This window comes from Python bivittatus, unplaced genomic scaffold (genome assembly GCF_059951505.1).
Source record: "Python bivittatus isolate LINGU-HERP-01145 unplaced genomic scaffold, Pbiv_v1 ctg000080_np1212, whole genome shotgun sequence".
In the NCBI taxonomy this organism is placed as follows: domain Eukaryota; kingdom Metazoa; phylum Chordata; class Lepidosauria; order Squamata; family Pythonidae; genus Python; species Python bivittatus.
The window spans coordinates 41,755,272-41,775,957 of record NW_028277035.1 but is presented as its reverse complement, the minus strand read 5'-3'; the positions used below and the strand labels follow the sequence as shown (position 1 = coordinate 41,775,957).

Genomic DNA, 20,686 nt, shown 5'->3' with positions numbered 1-20,686 from the left:
GATGATGATGATGATGATGATGATGATGATAAAAAGTGAGTGGGCTGTCCTGTAAAGAGCTGCACCTACTGTATGTATACCAGTATGAGGCACACAGAGTCTTTGACTGTTTCCTTCCCAACAGTATCAGACTTCTTTGAACAAGAACTCACAAGGACTGAACTTATTTAATTTTCCTAATTAACTTTCAAAAATACTAGAGAGAATACTGGCTAGATGGATTTTTAATTTCTTCTTCTTTCCCTCCATATCTCCTATATATTGATCCATCATTTCATTTCCATTCAGTAGGGTGTAGATTTCTGTCTACTGGGGTTGAGGAACAGGATCAGATGAATCCCCTTCCACGACATGTGAACAAGTCATGAGGTCAGCCATATGGGTTCCAGATCTGCCAACTAATTGCCACAAATTTATAAAAGGGGCTTTGCACATGCACAGTTCCTCCACACTAAGGAAAATCTTGGTTGTCTCAGAATCCCCCTTTCTGTGAAGGAGTTCTTCACTACAGGTGATAGAGAAATAAGGCTCCTTCTCAACTGTATTGAATACAAGACTGACAGAAATCATGGCTGGAGTACATATCATATGGGGATGTGGCCCAAAAGTGCAAACTTCCTCTTTATTTTGTATTTTATTTCATATTTTATTCCTCATATTTTAAAGAGAAATTATATTCATATTTCCCATGAAAGTAGGATTGAAGGACATCACTTTTTTGAGCAAGATTTCTGAGATCCTTTTCTTCCTTTTCTTTCATTCTGTCTTTTAAATTGCTTTGCCTTGAATGACTAGTCTTCATTAACTGGTTGAAGCATTTGTATGTAAAGAAAAATGTCCCCGGTATTTTACCACATTGGCATCTGTAGGTCTCTATATGTAAAATATCCCCATTGGCTGGTTGTAAAACCTTTCCATTCATCTTTTTAGTAAGATAGTGTGAAGAGAAGATTTACAGTTTAGGTTCCAAATCAGCCATGGCTGTTGCAGCTTTGGTGGGGATTTAGCATGGCTAAGACTGAAACTGGGTGTCATCCTGGAGGTTAATCCCTCGTCTCTGGAATGCATCTCACCCTCTCTCTGATAATGACACAGTAAAACAGCTGAAGCCAAAGGCCTTTAACTTGTGCCATGGGTAGAATGTGGAGGCCAATATAATGAACAGTGGTGCAAATGTTGTAATTTGAAAGGCTTTTTGCTTATAGACACGGCCACATACCATTAGAAGAGCCACAATGGGCATGCAGTGCTCAAGCTGACAAAAAATATTTGATCCTTGATGAAGACTAAACTGAAATGGTAGCAGCAATTAGAAGTGAATGTTGCCCTTGTTGCATGAAAAGTATGTTAAATTCAAACACGCTTAATGGCTGATAAAATTGTGAACTATCAGCAAAAGAGGGGGAAAAAAGTTTTTTAAAGAGCTAAGAGTTAAGTATTTCTTTGTTCATAATGTGATCAGATTTTCAAATGTTCTTGTATTTGACCCAAATCTCTCTCTCTCTCTCTGATGAATTTTTCATCCACCTGGGCCTTTCAATTTGATTACAATATGCAGTTGTGTTTCCAGTTGTGGTGGCAAAATCCAGTTCCAGAGGTTATGTTCAATTCACATTATTGTAGATTCAAGCAACTGTACTTGGGGGAAGAACATCCCAAGTTTAAAGTATAATAAATGGTGGCCATCCTAGACCATGTGCCAGCAACTGGTGCCCTAGGCAAGCTATGTAATTGACACCACCATCATCATCAACTTTGATTTTCTTAATCAAAATTTGGTGCCATACTTAACTTGGCGCTCCAGGCAACCACCTAATTCACCTACATGGATGGGTACATGGATGAGCAAATTAGTAGTACTAATTTGTTCTCCTAACATTAACAAGTGTAGAATGATACATCTTAAGTGTTGGCTCAAATCATCACTAAGTAATTAGTGATCTTTGGGAAACAATGACCAATTTCCCCTCTTTATTTCTGAAACTCATTATTTCTCTTTATTTCCCATCTCATAGTTTTGTTTATCACAGGAAAATCAAAATGTGCCTGAGGAAAGAAAAGGTAAATTATGCAAGGTGTTTGAAACCAAAATAACCATTTCATGGTAAGGGAAAATTTGGTTGCTCAAACTTCCAACACTGGATGCTGGTAAAAAAACTGTTGGTGTTTTGTTTTGAGTTAGCCCACTCAACACATATTTTTAAGAAAGCTTGTTGCATTGTCAACAGAAATATTTTAATGAAATGCAGATCTGTGAGGGATTGGATTTTTTCTTTGTTCAGTCATGTACCCTTTAGTTTAAAAATATTTATTGTGTAGATGATCTTTTTCAAAATAATCTGGAAAAAGAAATAGTAAGCACATGTGTGTGTATATTTATATGGTATAATATGCCAGTTACTTCACATATGCCTAGAAAGATCTGCCTACCATTCTAGATTTACGTACCTATTAGGCCACTGGAAAACAATTCTTGTTTTGGTGCATTCTTGATTCCATACATTGATTTGCTTGTCCAATGAATGGTTTAGATTTTTATGATTTTTAAAAACTGAGTAGTGCTCTCTTTAATAGTGAATCTTGGCAATGAAATTTTCTGGAATGTGATTCCTGTGATTACACATTCAACTTTGATTTCAAAAGAAGTAATAGTGTAAAGTGACCTTTCTCTTAGGTGTTGGCTCAAATGTCATCAGCAGATACAGAATCCATTGCTTATCTATGTTAAAATTGCCACAGGAATGGTAAATACTATAGAAAGTAGAATTAGGTGATATGAAACAGCATTTTAAAGTGAAAAACTAAAGAATACTGCAAAATATATTCAATGTTTTTTGTTGTACATTGTATATCAAAATTCATTACAGTTTCTTTGCTTTGTTAAATTACTACTGTAGCACCACAAATGTATATCAGTAGCTGAACAGTACTTGAACAGACCAACAACACCTTTTAGAATTAAGATTAGCAGCACTGAAAATGTGCATTTGCCTTGTTCAAGTTATTAGATTTTAAAAGCGATAACATTTTTATTAAAAATGAGATGCAAAAATATATTTAGTTAGAAAAACCAAATTCATCCTTGATGATAACACTTGCAGTGATCACACAATGCAGCCGCATTGGTCTGCTCTTGGCAATGTGTTGCCTCTGCTCATTCCATGTTACAAATGGTGACCATGAACAGGGCAGCAGTTCTCAATGTTTCATGCCTTAAGTCCCACCAATCACTCTATCGAGAACCTGAGGGCCACCAAGTTAGAAGCAAAAAGACATTTTTCTCCTCAGAAATGCATGCTTACAGGCATTTTATTAAGCTATTTATCAATTAGAGCAAATTTTAATTTTATAAAAATGCATTGACAGCATTGATAATTCTGCTATAAGTGTAAACTAATGTTTGAGAGTTAATTGGGCTGAAGCAATGTTGGCTCCATGGAAGCAGTTTTCCTCTAAGACCAAACCAGAAACATATCCATACAATGAGAAGGAGTTAAGTAGCATAACATCTTATTTATCCAGTAAGCCCAGACCCCAGGAAACATTTTGCCAAGATGCTCAGATTCTAGGCCTCAACAAACTCAACTGGATTCTGAACATATGTAATGGACTTCTCAGAGCCTTGGGATGACAGTCTGCAAAATGTTGCCAAGTACAGAATATCTGTACCTTCTTCTTTTATCATAAAAATGGTACCTCCCCAGTGCATCAACGGACGGTTAACAAGAGGCTCAAGAAAACTCCAGCCTAACCAACTTAGAGGGCAATTGGGTATTAGAATAAAGACATCATTTCTGTAACCTAATCCCTTGTCCCTTTCAATAAAGTGCTTAAAGGAGATTTCTTGAGAATCTTGTCTTTTTGGTTGTAAGTGGCTGCTAATTGTATTGTATATATGGAGGGAATATGCCTGTAGCAGGCTAAATCAGCCAATAAGAGATTAGCATAGGCCAGCCCCTGGACTGCATCTTCCCCAAGATGATGAATGAGATGTCATAGTGCCTTCATACACTAAGACTTGTGTCAAGAGAAGACAGAAAACACTACTTTAAAACTTGAACAATTAAGGATAAATTTATCCTGCCTCCCTAGTAGACTGGGGAGGAGACAAATGCTGCACCATGAAGTCGTGTCCTGTCAATACAGTTAGTAGGATGTCTTTGTGCTGTGGTTAGCAGAAAATGAGGATGAACCTTAAGTCTGAACATTTAATACAGTCTTAGGGCTCTATGTGAACCCTTTTTCTGGAAACACTACAATTTCATCTGCAATAATTTTTCATAAACAGTACTTTTTATCTATTTACTTAATTTGGCTTGTCATTAGTTTTACTTATTTATTTATTTTTGAGGTAGAAAAGCAATGTTTTCTTAAATGTCTAATCTAGAAACAGGATGCAGAAGGAAAGATAAGTTAATGTGAAGGTTTTATTTCACTGAAGGAATTATTGGTCAAGATTTGTAAGTGCAGCCATCTTATGAAAAGTACCTGCCCTATGGAACAGCCTCCTCTTCCCCCCCGCCCCCCGAGAGACAGCCCTGACCCTCTTGGTTTTCTGGAAGGCTGTTAAAACCTGGCTCTTCCCCTAAGCATTAGGGCCAGGATATTAGCAGAGCCCCAATATGCATGCGTGCTTTATGGAGCTGTTATGCAGTACCTTGGTTATTTACTTGTTTGTACTTGTTCCTTGTATTGTATTTTTAATGGATTAGGGGTTTTTATATTGTTCTTGTATGTATAACATCATCCAGAGTTATGTACTTTAGGTGGGTGGCTATATCACTTTTTTTAAAAAATAAAATAAATACATAAATTTATGGGCTCTACCACTTACGTTCATCATGGAGAAAATTTATCTATGTGGTTGCTAAGAATCAATATCGACTTGATGGTACATAATCAATAACCAATCAATCTACCTCTTATACCACAGGCTGAAAATATCATCTTCATACTTTTCCACATAAAGAAATGGTTGTAGAAGACCTAGGGCCTGGATGCATATGAGATCACTTTTTTCCAGTTGTTTCTGTCATGCTCCAAACCCAGTTTGAAAGAGATTGACCTGCTCTGTGGCTGCCCCTGCCGTACGGAACAGCATTTCTCCAGAAGTCATCATAGCTCCAACCTTGTTGAGTTTTTGAAAAAGCTTTTTCATCAGGCTCTAGGGCAGGGAGCTTTATTAGCCAGCCTTTTGATTTACGCTTTCTATAGTGCGTAATAGGTTTTGTTGTTTTCCCAATGTATGTTTTAGCAATTTTATGATTATTTAATTTTTTCTTCTTGTTCTTTTGATCTTAATTATCTGTACTCTGCAAGCCACCTAGAGTTGCAGTTGTGACTGAGGCAGCCTATAAGTCAAATACTCAATTAATTAATTAAAACTAGCCCTCCAGGTGGATATAGCTGCTGTGTCATTGCTATGTTAGTTTTCTTTTTTAGGTAAGATTGTCTTTATATATATTGTTATTATTACTATTAGTGGTGTTTTGCTGAGTAGTGGTGCAATCAGTTCTAGCACTTCAGGACACTTCTATTATATTGCTAGTTAATTCAACTCCAGGTGTAAATCCCACCTGAAGCGCTCCTGATGTTTTAGCCACTCATGCTGTGGTAAGAGTAGTTCATCCAGAGATAACAGGCACTTAGACATTAGTGTCGTATTACAATTAACTAATTCTGCTATATGTCATCACTTAACAGAAGTTCTTGCAAAAGTATAAGACTGGTGTGGCTGCTAACTTGGTGGAAGCTTGCAAACTGTAGTAAACCCTGTGGCATATTATGCTTATTTGGATGAATAGCATCTAGCATCATAACTGAAATTAAAAAGTAGACCTCACACATTTCTGTACTTTAGTATTTAAGGGGATCAGGTAAGGAAAAAAATAGTGTAAGGCAAAGTAATTAAACACAGGCAGATTAATTGAATATTAGTGCTTTTACTGAATAAATGAGGATAAATCCTGTTAATTATGTGGCTTTCCCCTGTACTAATGTGATAATAAAATACTCTAATTCTGGAGAGGCCTGTCATCATCTCTGCGAAAGCAATGACTCCTTGTTTCCTAAAGAGCAGTATCTACACAGCTTGAAAATAGTGAACTAGGTCTTCACTATTCTAACTGCTCAGGAGCATGACAGCAAAACCAATCATCTTGCTTTTCCATGGCATTTTTCAGTTCCTTACAGTAGAAATTCCTCATTTTGAGGCTCATGCTCGCTCTGTGAAATGAACTTACTTCCAAGTGACTATACAAAACAGCTCCCTTCTAGATTTTGAGCTTGGTGTCTGCTTGCTTATTTCCCATTTGCCCCACAGATGCATCAGGTCACACTTATTTCAATGTTCACCCTTTCCCCGCAGAGTTGACCAATTTAGGGGTATTGTGGGGAATTCGAGGGTATCTTGTGGGGAATTAAGCCATCTTGTGTGGAAACATTATTTATGGAGTCTCCTGCCATATTCCTGAGGGCTCAGAAAGCATGACAATCTTAAACATAATAATACAGAATTTGATCCAATAAGCTTCAAGTGGCATTAATAGGTTTTGTTTCTTCCCCTTCCCTTCCTAATACAGCTGCTTGTGCCTTTCACAAACTCCTGCTTCAGGCAGTTACTAACCAAATACATAAATATTGCAAATGGGAAGAATCATATTAGCCCTGTTACTCTCTCTGCCCACTGCCTGTCATTACCTCTTGATAGGAAAATCATGGTAAAAATCAGAGCATGGATAATTAAGGTTAAATTAGGGGAAACAGGATGTAAACCTCACAACCAAATTCTCCCTGTCTTCTTTCTAATGTTCTGGCTTTGGGTCCAGCATCAACAAGTTGTGTGGCCTGTTTCTTTTCATCTGAATGTGGCATGCTGAGAGGGATGATGATATAGCCTTGCAGGTATTCGGGAAAGAGCTGAAGTTTTGTGAAGTTTTGTAACTCTTGAAAGAAAGGAATAAAGTGACTTTTTACAGAGAAGCTGTTGTAGGATTAAAAATTGATGTGCTCCGCTCCAGTGCACTGTGCACACTGAAGCCTATAGAAAAACAGCTTGGAAACTTTGCTGAAAACAGGCTATGAAAAGTTGAAGGCTGCCTCTGGGCAACGGTAACTTCTGCTTCAGTGATTAGGTGGGTCCTTCCAACTATTTGTAGTGCTGAAATAAATCGCATTTATATCCACAGCATCTGGTTCAGGCCTTGATTAAAAAGTTCATGAAATAATATATGCCTTTTCCTCTTTCTCTTAGCGTCCAAGAGACTATGTTATGTGTTGGACAAATGAGATAATCTAAGTGCTACGCTGTAAGAAGAAAATGAGTCAGATATCTTGAGAGAGAGAGAGAGAGAGAGATATTTTGCCATCATATTCAAACAGTGGGAGTGTCCATGAACCATTACATGCTAGAATGGCCTCCAGGAGTAAAGGTGTTTTAGTCCCTGTACAGCTGTTTCATCAGTCTGAGAAATGACCTTAAAAAATGTACCAGTTGTTAAGGAATCATAGGACACTGCCCAGCACTGTCTCTCAACAACTTTTCTGCAAATTGCTAGTTTAATAGCCTAAGAAATAAACATCACTTAAATCTCTTGGATATTTTGAGCTTTCTTCATTCCTTGTGGATGGAATACAAATACCCAACAAGACAGCAGTAGGTTGTTGTCTGTAATGTATATAGGTTCTTTCATTTCCATCTACATGTGGCCCTTTAGAGATTTCACATTTCCACACCATTTTAAACAGTACACTCTGATATGTTCAGACACCCAAATATATCTGGACAGACAGAACCTGGAGGATGAACAAAATCATGTTGGGAAGGAGGGAAATACCTGGTTGGGGAGATAAGGAGCTCCCATGATTTTTGTCTTCTTGGAATAAGAGCAAATCAGTATTGTTGACTTATATGGAATAAAGCCAAAATAAAGTCCTTTGAAACCTCAAAGATCAGCTCATTTATTATAAGATTTTGTGGACTAAATCAATTGCATGGAGTATTAATCTAAGTGAACAGTGCATATTCTCTCTCTCTCTCTCTCTCTCTCTGTTATACATATATGCACAAGATTGGATAGAAATGAATTATAAATAGGAATTAAAGGGAAATAAAATGCAGGAGGTACAGACAGTGCTAATTACTACAACTATGTTTATGTATATATGTTCTTTACTCAGGATGATACTCAGAACATCTAATAAATCACACTGTAGAACATGGAAAGTTATATCATAATAGATATGTTCGTCTTTAAGAGGCTAGAAGATTTTTATGTATTTATTTAGTTTAACAGATTAACTTGGCTCTTCTTCTGGAAATTGAGATATAAGGATGCTTAAATTATAATTCCCCATTATCTTTAAATCAGGAAAACTGATTTAATCCTTGTTTACCAACTTGGTTGCTCATTCCTGATTAGCAAAGAGGAATTAAGACAGTTTCTTTGTTTTGATATCGTAAGAATCTTAACACTACAGCTAAGTATACAGAAAGAGGGATGAGGTGAGGTGCATAGCTCATGCTCAGCTTACCCATGATTTATAGAGTGTTAAATCAGAACAGTAAATCAGAAATCAGTAAATATGAACAGAATCAGATTGTGAGAGAAAAGTCTTAATCGCTTCTGCTAATTGTTTCTGCTGAAACCATGAGTGTTTTGTAGGTACAATGCTTGATTTTTTTTCTCAATAATTATTTTCTTGTCAAATGATGTATAATGTTAATTACAGATTAAGGAGACATGCTTATGGCAGTTCTGAGTACAAGGGAAACCTGACCCATTTATTTCTCTGTATGATATTCACGCACAACCTGTTGCTAATAAATTTGCATGTAAAATCTTCAGTTGATCTTTTATAAATAGGAATGGAGGTTTGTAGATATATCAGTCCGTGGACGATATCTACATTACAGAGACTGGCTGAAAAGAGACTGTTATATTATCTCAGATTTCAATTTTCAGTATGTTCAGATCTCTGTAGCATTCCTCTGAGGACTGGCATTGTTCCAACTTACATTAACCTGTGATCGGTGAACACAGAGCAAGTGAACAGATTACATGCATAAAGTTGCACTGAATGACTTTACTCTTGATAATTCAGCACTATTGGTGGCTAGGAATTCATGAGACGGGCTTAACTTTCTTAGTGAATAACACTATAATGAAAAAACAAAGACATTATTTATTAATGTGAAGGGTTTGGGCTCCAATGTTCCACTGATATCCACAACTTCTACAAATGAAGAATACTAGTAGTAACTAAAAATAAATATTTAATATCCAAATAAATCATGGAAGCAAATATTGAAAGTAGTATCTGAGTTCTAGCAGCAGGAGAATAGCTTACTGAATAAATGAACTTACTTGATTCAGATGAAAATGAAAACTAGAGCTGAGTAATGAAAACCTGTTCTAAATTCTAAGCAATACCAAGTAGATAGCAGGTCAATGCAGAGAATGATAAATTCCATATCTTTTCTAAAAAATAAAAAGCTGTCACAAAGCATTTTTTTCCTCCAGGAGAAAGTAATATGTCCATAACCATAACCCTTTAGCCATTCTGTTATTCTAATGGCAGTATAATCATATTCTTTTCCCATTATGTAGGTTTATTTCCCCAGCACCCTATAAGTAATCATAATGTGGACCATAATGTAAAGAACTTCTGATCTTCCAGATGTTGCCAAACAAAACTCCCAGCCAGCATAACCATAATAAGGGATACCAGTAGCTAGAGTTCAGCAATATATGAAGGGCTGCAAGTTCTCCATCCCTGATTCAAAAAAGAAGATGATTGCCCCAACATGGTTCAGTTGCCTAAGATTGTCCTTGGTTTCCACTGCCTGTTGCTCATTGTCATAGCATAATTTGTAGGACCCATCCTGATTATTTAAAGCTTTAACTGGAATATGAAATTCCTTTTTACGCCACTTCCAAAATTAAAACAACACAGATCTCCTCTTCCTCCTCCTCTTTAAAGCAGGTATAAGAAAACTATGCCCATCCCCAACCTCCCAGATACTGCTGGATTATAGGACCTAACCCCCTTTGCCATTGACCATGCTAGTTTGGCTGAGATTTGTAACTCAGTAATATATGAAGACCACAAGTTCTCTTTTCTCCCATACAGGTCAGATGTATTACATAATGAAAGGCTAAGTTGAAATATTGCATAGCACAAACCCTCCATGAGACAATTCCTCAAAATCTAGGAGTGTTTTCCTCACTAAGGTTCATAAAGCTCAAACCATGTCATCCTGAAAACTTTCTTCTGTGGGTTTCAATTTGCAGTTGATATTTGCTTAGTGGAATTGGTTCAGGTTTCATTGATTCTTGCAAACTTTCTACTGTTGTATTTTTGCATGGATGAGGAGTTCTCAGAAACATCCTCCACTATATTATGAACATTTTTAATCCTTTCATGAATGCAGTGATTAGGTTGTAGATGATCATTGGCCCTAGCTGAGGAGGCTAGATAACTTTGGTTCCTCTGGACCTTGCAACCCAATTGATCCCATGATCTTGTTGGGAGAAAAGATGGAGGAAGAGAGTGTTATGTATACTAGTTCCAAAGATTTTGGAACCCATTAATTTATTCCCTTGTTAGATACATATCTTACCATTCATTCAGGAACTCAACATAGTATGTGAAGCATCTGTTATTAGTACTGACCCAAGAGACCTTGAAATGGAGTTGAAATTGTGCTTTTCCTCTTGCTAACTTTTCCTGTTCTCTTCAAACACTACTTCATGTGCCTCTCTATCATGGTGTCATTTGTAGAAATTTGCTGTGGTCCTTGATATAAAAAAGAGTCATTTGAAATGTCTAGGGGTGAATACTCCTCCCCAGTGCTCAGTGTCTTGTTTCTAGGCCTTTTGAGGTGCCATCTCAGGTACTTTATATCTTATACTCTTTGAGGTATGGCAACTCTGCTCAGTGAATAGAACACTATGCCTATAATCAGAGACATCATAACTGGTCCTCAATAAATGCCAGACCTGAGTCCTGGCACTGGAAACAAATCTTGCCCAATCTAAGCCTTAGCTATGACAGCATAGGGGAAGCACAGTTCCTCCTCATCCACCACTTCCCAGCTGGCAAATATCACCCATTTTCTAGTTCTTATTTACATATTGCTATTCTGCCTGAGGAATTTGTACTTCAGTAATTCCATTCCCTTTGGTTTTTTGAATATGTAGCTGGCATTATAGTGTTGGATATAATGAAAGAAATGGAAACATATAATAACGTCAGCATTTTGCTTATAAATGGAGTCATCCTGTGTTTAAGAAAAGCCCCTGCAAATTGTCTTAAGAAGAGTAATTCAGATGATACAAAAATATTCTGTATTTGAAATATTTTGGAAATACATGACTGAGACCACTATTTCTAGTTTTCTTTAATTCAACATTTGATGGAAGTATAACAGTACTATAAAAGACAGTACTACCTTAAATGAAAAGCTTTCTTTCCCAATCCATTAAGTTCTTCATAAACTAACTTCCTTCCTTGCTTCCTTGCTTCCTTGCTTCCTTCTCACTTCCCACAACTACATAATAGGTGTTGAAAAAAATTAACAAATAACTTCTGAAAAATGTGAAGTGGTAGAGAGAAGAATGAGGGGAGAAAAGCTTAGAACTGAAAGCTAGAAAAGAGCAGGTAGTTCCTATGATTCTCTTCAGATGCATCATGTAAGTCCAAGCCACAAATGCCTTCTCAGTCCCCAAGGAGGGCAAAACAAACAAACAAACAAAAAACAAACAAACAAAAGCCCTGCCAAATATTTTCAAATGTAGCCTGGTACTCCTTTTCATCAAAGACATTTTCTCACTAGCTGCTATGGTCAAAAGGTCATGGGACCATTGATCTATATCCGGTCCTATCGTGGTCTCTGATTTTGGCAAAAGCAATCTCTTAACAACCAGCACAACTCTTTGAAATCATTCTATTTGTAGCCTAGAAATATTTGGATGGAGCTCTGGATTTGCTTAGACTTGTCTTTCAGTTAAAGACAGCACCCTTGTGTATAGTGCAAACCTCCACCTGTTAATAAAATAAAATAAAATAATTTATTTTTGACAACTCTTACTCCAGGTAAATATAGGCATATGATCACAGCTTTACACAGAGCCTTCTGTATGCCAACTCTCAACTAAGTCATCTTGAGTTCTGTGGGACTTACTTTCACATAAGTGAGCATGGATTTGTTTCCTTAAACCTTCTATTCTGGTATATGTCCTTGAGATAATTGTTTGTAGCAAAGCAAATTATTTAGAGTTCTGGAAGTCACAAGCTCTGCTTGGCTTGAAATTGCTGTGTTCTGAAAATTCAGTAACATGATATTTAACAAAGGAAGTAAGGTGGCAACATTTGGTCAGATGTTACAAAATCTGGGAGAGTTTTCTAAAGATTTCATTTCCCAATTTGCAATGACCAGAATTTCAGGATAGATTATCAGCCTGGTTTTGGCCCATGCTACATTCCCTAGTATTAATCCATAAGTCTTTTTTTTAATCTAATTTCTGCATTAAGCTGCATTAAAAAAAAAAAAACTGCCCAGAAATTCACAATTAAATTAAAAATGTATTTTCTCTCAAAATGCAAATTTCTAAAACATATTTTCAGACCATGCATTTCAAGACTTTTCTGTTTTAATTAGGTTTGGATGTGCCAAGAATCGCACCAGAACATTCAGGAACCACAAAAGCTAGTAGATAACTAAATTCTAAACTGGATATTAATCTTCTTGAGATATTCCTAAGCACTACAATTATAATTGTATTAGTGGCTATCCCCAGACATTTTCATACAATTTCACACAATAATATCCTTTCATTCACAGGAAGCTTTTTGATTCAGCAAAAAAAAAAAAAAAAAAGATTCATGAGCAAAAAAAAATGAGGGAGGTCTTTCTCAGTGATTCTCCCTGACGTCTGCAGTCCTCTGAGACTGCTCAAGAGATTTGGGGGAACAGCACGTCATGTAGGAGAAAAGGTGACTTTGCAAACATCTTTTCTATCTACTTCTGCCAGATGAAAGGTGGAGAGCAATTAGATACAACCTGAATGTTTATCCACTTGTGATTAGCTGAGGGGAGAATGTGTACACCTACACGTCAAACTCACATCCACACATAAAGAATTCATTAAAACCATCCCATTAAAATTTATATAATGGGTGTAGGTTTTCTTTTCTCCTATCTTCAATTTATGCTCACTCCAAATTTATTCTGGTTCCACCCATTCAGTCTCTGCTCAGATGCTGCTTTTCACATTTTCTTTTTTTATATCTAATAAAGGGTAAAGCGTCCTCAAGACTTTGGGGACTTCATGGACAGATCCATGTTGTTTTTTGACTTTTTTTTTTTTTTTTAAAGGGAGCAGAGTTAGAACTTTATGACATGAAAGAATATTGGAATTTTATCCGCTTGCTCCACTAGCACGTGCACATGCTCCAGACATTTATATAAATCTTCCCTATATTTGCATAGGCTGCTTCAAAACATGTGCTTGCCTCTGAGTTAAAATTATTTTTAACTGTTCCATCCATCTCCCTACCTCCCCTTCTTGGTAACCTATTCCTTTAGGGAAGGGCAGGCCAAAATGGTCAGCTGCTTGGCTTCTACATTCTGGAAAACTCTGAAGAATCCTCCAGTAAATCTCTGGGGCAAAGCAGCCTTTTCCCCAAAGAACAAGGGCTTCTGAGAGACTTTGCCTCATAAGGGCCTGTCAGAGGCTCTGGGCAGGCATCAGCTGACAGGGACATCTTTGCCTCCTGACAGATGGTCAAGCTTTCCATTTCAGCAGGCAGCAGAGGGATCTCAGGATTCTGCCTGCATTCCACACGGCAGGGCCAGTGTAGGGCAAAAGGGATCTAATGTCCATGCCCTTCATAGTTGGCGAGCTAAACGATGGCTTGTTGACAGGAGAGCCATCAAGTGCTTATCCTCAATGTACAAAACCCTGTGCTTCTCCCTTCCCTATTTTTCTTTGGCAGAATTAATGTCCTATTTGCTTATCTTCCCAAATCCATTTTGGCACCAGTACAAACCATTGCTTGGTGGCAAGCAGTTGTCTCGACTTTAGATGGCAGGATTTGTGCTGACAGTTCTTTCTACACATTCAGAGTCAAGCCTCTCGCAGCTGGCCAGGAGAGAAAGCTCTCCCCCCACCATAGACACCCACCCCCAAGAGCTAACTCATGCCAGTTTACAGCTATTGGATACCAGGCTTTGCTTGATGGGACAAACATCAAGCAACTTACACCTTTCTTTAATTTAGTGGAAACAAAACTTTTCCAGTCCCCTATTAGGCTGGCTAGGGCCGTATGTGTGTGTACACAATTATTGTACTCTTTTTTTTTTTTTCCCTTCAAATTCAGAGCTGGTTACTTTGATTTCTCTTTGAACCATTTCAAATATTTCCTGGTATTTAAATGACATTAAATGGGTGTAACGGAAAAGAAAAAGAAAAATACCTCTCTTAGCTCAACTCCCACACTCGTGATAGACACATTCATGGCAACATTATGGAACAATATTGTTGGCAATTCTTGGCAACAATATGGAAGTGAGTTGTCACTCCTTCCCCAGAAGTGGGCCACCTTTCTGGCCTTCCAGAAGCAGGTGAAAACATGGCTTCTCTGGAAGGCCTTTCGGGATTAATTATAACCAGTGGTGCCACATTCAGTAAATTTTAGCTTATTATTGTATTTATATGTACTGTGTTCTATATGTAAGTGCAAGCCACCTACAGTCCTTTTAGTTTTAAGCAGTAGACAAATCTCATACACAAATAAACAGTATGCAGCTTAAAGTTTTATTTTGTTTTTCATACTGTTTGAACATATTTAAAACCACATTTCAAGAATGTTGAGATTTCCAAATTGTAACTATGACTTTCATCATGCCAGTTTAGCATGAAGCTGAGATAAATGGTCAAGAACGTTGTTTCTTTTTCCTGATGACCCCCTAAATAAATATGAGTCAACCAACTAAACTCTTCTCAGTTTTTTTTTAAATGTTTGACTTGATTGCTTGAAAAGACCATTTCCTCTTCCTTGTTATCCTCTTCTGTATGGCAAAAGAAAAACAAAAGTCCATTAGGAATTTGGAAAGCAGAAGTCATATACTTACAGACAAATTTTTTAGCAACACCCTGAAAACACTCTAAAAAGTCATAGAGATATCCCATGAGGCCTCTCCATTTGTAGATGTGAAGCATTGTGTGCAACGAACAAGAGGCCCCACAGGTCTCCTAGAATGAGAACCTTGAAATCACTGTCCAAGAGATTTGGTGGAAAATAAAGGGTTAATAGATACCAATACATGATGAAAGTGATGGGCAAGCCCAAATATGACTTCAAACATGATTGAAAGGGAACTGATTTAATTCCAATCAGGTGTGTTCTTTCTGAATGGGAGAGAGCTTTAATTTGGAGATTCCCTTTCCCAAATACTTATCCTGCATCTGTATGGAAAATCCTGCCTCTAAATAAAGTTAGATGAGCCTTTGTACTAAGTGTATTAAATCAATGATCTGCAGGTAAAATTGTCTAATATTCTCAACCACAAATCTGTATATGAATCTTAATGGGAATATTACAGATGATTTAATTATGTTTGGTAAACAAGAAAAGAGGAAGGTTGAAGTCCTTGAGCAAGATTAAATGTAATAATTTTCTAATTATTTTTTAAAAAATGTTTGAACAGTCTGTCCTCTGCAAGATGAATAATATTCATATAAAGGATTAGGTTGACAAAATATGTTATTCTCTTCTAAAATGAATGTTAATAATTTTCTTCTGTTGTCTCTGTAAAATTACAATAAGATGTAAAACAAACAAGAAACTTCATCATCGTTGGTCTATTTTTTTATGAATGAGACCAGTTTGAGAACGGAAGATATATTCTTAAGTTTGTATTTATTTCAATGGCATTTATTTCTTGTGCACAAGACCTTCCTGATGGATTGTGCTCAAAATAAATTGGCCTATACTGTACATGTTTGAATCAACAATTATTCCAAATATGTCACACCCTTTCCTAGTTGTACTGAGATTTTATTTATATGGTTTAACTTAGTTCTAAAAAAATAAAAATAAGTTTGATATATCCATTTGTTTTTACTTTTATGGATAATGTCCAGAATCTGTAGCCAACTGTTCCTCAAGCTCTTGTTTTTATGGCTCATTAATGCAAAACACTGAGGAAGATACTTTCTGCTGTTTATCTCTTTGGCTTGTAAAATATATCTTCTGTTTCTGAAGAAATGTGTCTGGGTTATAAAATGACTTCAGTGATTTCTACAGAGTCAGGAACATAAAATATTCTTCATTTAAACATTTGTGGCTTCTAAGAACAAAGTTAAGTATCAGTTTTTTCACATCTTTATTTTATTTTGATGGCCCAGCTAATTTCCTCAAATGCTCAGCATGCAAGTTTTGATAAGAGTTTTGATTCAGCTTGATTTAAAAGCTGTTTGGAAAAATACAGTTTTATTTAAAAATCATTATTTTTATTGATACACGTATGCACATACATGCACACACACAGCCTTCATCAAATATGCTTTTTACAAAAGCGATGGCTTTCTATCGTTGTTAATCAAATGGTTTCTTAAAGAAAAGCATCTTTAAACAACAATTCCAAAGTAAAGCAGTTGCAATAAAATATAGATTCATATAGCTAATCATAGCAAATGCCACAATGCTTTTTTGGTTAAGAAGCCAAAAAGAATGGGTATGTTTTTAAAAGCATCTTTAAAACTTTCTCTCTCTTGGGAGGAACTTCAAAAGTTCCATTCCTAGTCAGGGTCCAAGTCTATTGCACATCAACCTTCCTGATTAAGCCAGTAAGTACAAAGTTCAGCATTTAAAAGCATCTTTACTTGGGATGTGGAATAGGGTAGTTGGTGTTGAAAACAATCTGCTAGCTCCAGCAGGGAGAAAGATTTTCAAAATTTCTGCTCTTAGGTACAGTGATGACTCCTAGAATACACTCTTTACTGAGACAATGCAAAGTGCAGTGTGTCTTTGTGTCTTTTAAATAGTGGGTTGATTGATTAATAGGTTAAAAGTAACACAACTAATTGACTGCAACCTTTAATGTGATGACAGCCCTAATTAAAAGAAAACTTGCCATGTGAGAGCTTCATGATAACTGGCTTTTTTCAGCTTTTGTTTGGCTGAGCTCTTAGAAAGTATATATACCTAATATAGATATTTAAGGCTATTTCCCCACTCTTCACCACACCCAGAATTTATTTGGCATCTCTTTTCTTGCCCCAGTTACTTCTGTATATTGACTTATTCTCATTACTTTAACTGTTAGCTTCAGACATAGACTCCACCTTTACATCCAGCCTATAATATGAGACCCATATCTTCTTTTCTTAAAAGGACCACAACATGTAGTGGAATTCTTGATCTTGTGTGTCATACTGTATATAGTTCAATATCCCCATGCACTTGATCCTTTTCTAACATATGGGATGTGTATTCATAACCATTTACACAAAATTGAAATCCTCCCAGTCACTTTCATGGGAAGTACAAGTGGGCGACATTCCCTATCTTGCTTCTCCTACTAGACCAACAAACAGATGTTAGAATTTAAGCACTTCCATAAGGTTCTTTTCACCAGTTTAGTTCCAAACCCCGGTATTCCCACATTGTCATCCAGGTTCAAGAGTTGAGTTGTTGTTTTCCTGTTTGATACCAGTTGGTCTGAAACCAGAACAAAGCTGACTTTTTGTTTGTCAGCGCTGTAGCTCTACAGACATTGTGGGCAGTTTGTTCTCCCATGGCAGGAACTCTTGTCCTGACTCTGAGCTTCAGCCTTTTGCTCTTGTCTGTAGGCAGGGTTGAGAATGTATTTCTCTTTCCCGTTCCAGCTCATGTAGCAGAATGCAGCCATGGTTGGAGAAACTGGGAAAAGTGCCTGGTTGTAGAAATGCCAACATGCTATTCTTTCCTGTTCACAGCTTGCAAGAGAAATTTAAATGCAGAATGAAAGGCAGCTTTGCGCATGGAAAACTTCCTCACGTCAATTCTTCAGGGGTTGTTTGTTTGTTTGCAAATAATAAAAACATGATCTAAAAATGGTAGGGGGGATTAGCAATTTATTCTGTGTGGATCAGGGTGGTAGGAATTTTATTATTCTGGATCTATGAAAGTTTCAGAGGCAGGATCCTGATTGGAAGATTTTGTTTTTGGCCCTGTTCTATTGGTCAGTTGAAGGTGAATACTGATTGGTTCTTGCTATTCCCTGCATGTTCTCAGTGTTTAGAGTTTTGAAGAAAAGAAGATGATCACAAATCAGCTGTGGTTTCAGCAGTTGGTTTCAGCAGCATTGTTTCTGTGAATTTTTAAAAAAAAATTATATTTAAGGAAATTAGAAGGAGGCAAGATGGATCTTGGCCTGCATACACAAATAGATAGATTTTATTAATTAAGCAAAACAAATACTGGGTGAGTATACTAAACAAATTATCTCTTTTCCAACAGGTTCTTCTTGAAATTTTTTCTTAAATGTAACCAGAACTGCCTAAAAAATGCAGGAAATCCTCGAGACATGCGGAGATTTCAGGTCAGTGACACTTCCTGCCTGTATAATTAATCCCTTTTTGAAAATGTGGGCTAGGAAAAATTTCAGCCAAGTGATCTGGCTGTTTAATTTGTGCATGTTGTGTGTGTGCTTGCATGTTATCAATGTACTTATCGCTTCATGTTTTTATCTAATTTTTGTGAAGCACTTTAGAATGGCATCCTCGCTTACTGACCATTTGTTCAACAACCATTTGAAGTTAGGACGGCACTGAATAAGGAAACTTACAACCAGTTCTTGTGTTGCCACCGTTGCAGGGTCCTTGCGGTCACATGATTGCAATTCAGGTGCTTGGCAACCAGCTTGCAGTTACGATGGTTGCAGCATCCCACAGTCACATGGTTGCCATTTGCAACATTCACTGCTGGCTTCTGACAAGCAAAGTCAATAGGGAAGCTGGCAGGAGGTCACAAATGGCTTGTGATGTCATGCTTAACAACTGTGCAGGATTCGCTTAATGACTGGAACTGGAACTGCCACAACTGCCATAGTAAGTTGGTGCGGTCATGTGACATCACGCTTTATGATCATGTCGCTTAGCGACGGAGTTGCTGGTCCCAATTACTGTTGTTAAGCGAGGACTACCTGTACACGATCAAATAATTCTTACAACAACGACATATAAATTGAATAAATACGCAAGCAAATAACAGATCTTACAAGAATTGCAAAATAGATTGGACTACATAGTTTGGAGCCTAATGTGGAAAACCTGAAAGGAGACCTTCAGACCCTCACTTCCACAAAAATTAGTTCTATATGTTGGAAACAATCTTGCTTGCTGTTTCTTGTTCTAAATAACACTTTGATTTTCATTTTATTCTATACTTATTCCAGGCATATGGAACATATGGTCTAATAATCTAAGCCAAATCCACTAGACATTTGACCCCAATATGCTAAATTTTGCTGCCCCAGGCAGTGAGATTGAATCAATGTTATTTCATTGTTTGACTCAAGTCTAAAATCCTTCCACTTGATCTGGCAATACTGCAAGGCAGGAAAAAAAGTGGAGGGTGGCTCTTTGGAGAGGCTTTTCAGGCTAGTAGAGGGGATATACAGGTAGTCCTTGACTTACAACCACAATAGGGACCAGGAAATTTGTTTTTAAGTGGTGCAGTTATTAAGTGAGGCATCATATGACTGCGCCCGATTTTACAACTTTTTTCCCCACAATCATTAAGCAAATTATTGCAGTCATTAAGTGAATCAAGTGGTCGTTAAGCTAATCACACATTCGTTGTGAATCACATGGTTTCCCATTGACTTTGCTTGTCAGAAGCCAACTGGGAAGGTCACAAATGGTGATCAGGTGACCCTGGGATGCTGCAACCATCATAAATACAAGCCTGTTGCTAAGTGCCTGAATTTTGATCATGTGACTGTGGGGATGTGGCTACGGTCATAAGTGCGAGGACCAGTCCTAAGTCACTTTTTTCAGTGCCGTTGTAACTTCAAACAGTCACTAAACAAATGGTCGTAAGTCAAGGACTACCTGTAGATGAGAGAGTAGAACAGAAAAATCCATTACACAAACTAACCAATTCACACCTGCTTCAAATGACCTTGACATCATGTATGTGAAGCCAGCATTCCTAAGCAGATAACCTCTACCCACTTGAGTAGTTCTGGCTAATTTTCATGTTTTTGCATTACTGTAATGTACCACTATTTCAATGGAAAAACTCCTGACTTTCTGTGAAATAAAATAATCCAGATCAGCTACAGTAGTTAGATCATGGATGCTTTTGGTCTCTAGCTTATTAAGAGATCTTTCACATGGAAAAGATCTTATTTATCTTTTTTATCTTATCTTGATTATGCAGTTTATTCAGAGGACTGCCTTTGTAGTACTACAAAGTATGCTTAAGCCTTTCATATGAGCTGTCACTAAAGCATACGATTTTTTCATAGATAACTTTTTTTTTTTTTGGCTTAAGGACAGTTTGTCCATTTACGGTAATGTTATGCCATGAAATTAAAAACAGTACAGTACTAGACAACCTGCAACCCATTGGGTCATTGTTTCAGAGATATTTCCTTACCTAAACAGAGAAACAGAATGACCAAGGGCAAAAA

At 37.0% G+C, this 20,686-nt stretch overlaps 1 protein-coding gene across 6 annotated transcripts in view; it reads left to right on the top strand.

The window, feature by feature from the left end:
• Nucleotides 1–20,686, top strand: part of EBF1 (EBF transcription factor 1) — a 353,955-nt gene that overhangs the window by 222,309 nt on the left and 110,960 nt on the right. For all 6 annotated transcript variants that reach the window (XM_088133897.1, XM_088133895.1, XM_088133896.1 and 3 more), the window contains exon 7: nt 18,508–18,589. In XM_088133897.1, the coding sequence (XP_087990023.1) occupies nt 18,508–18,589 (82 nt within the window). The remainder of the gene's footprint in view (nt 1–18,507; nt 18,590–20,686) is intronic.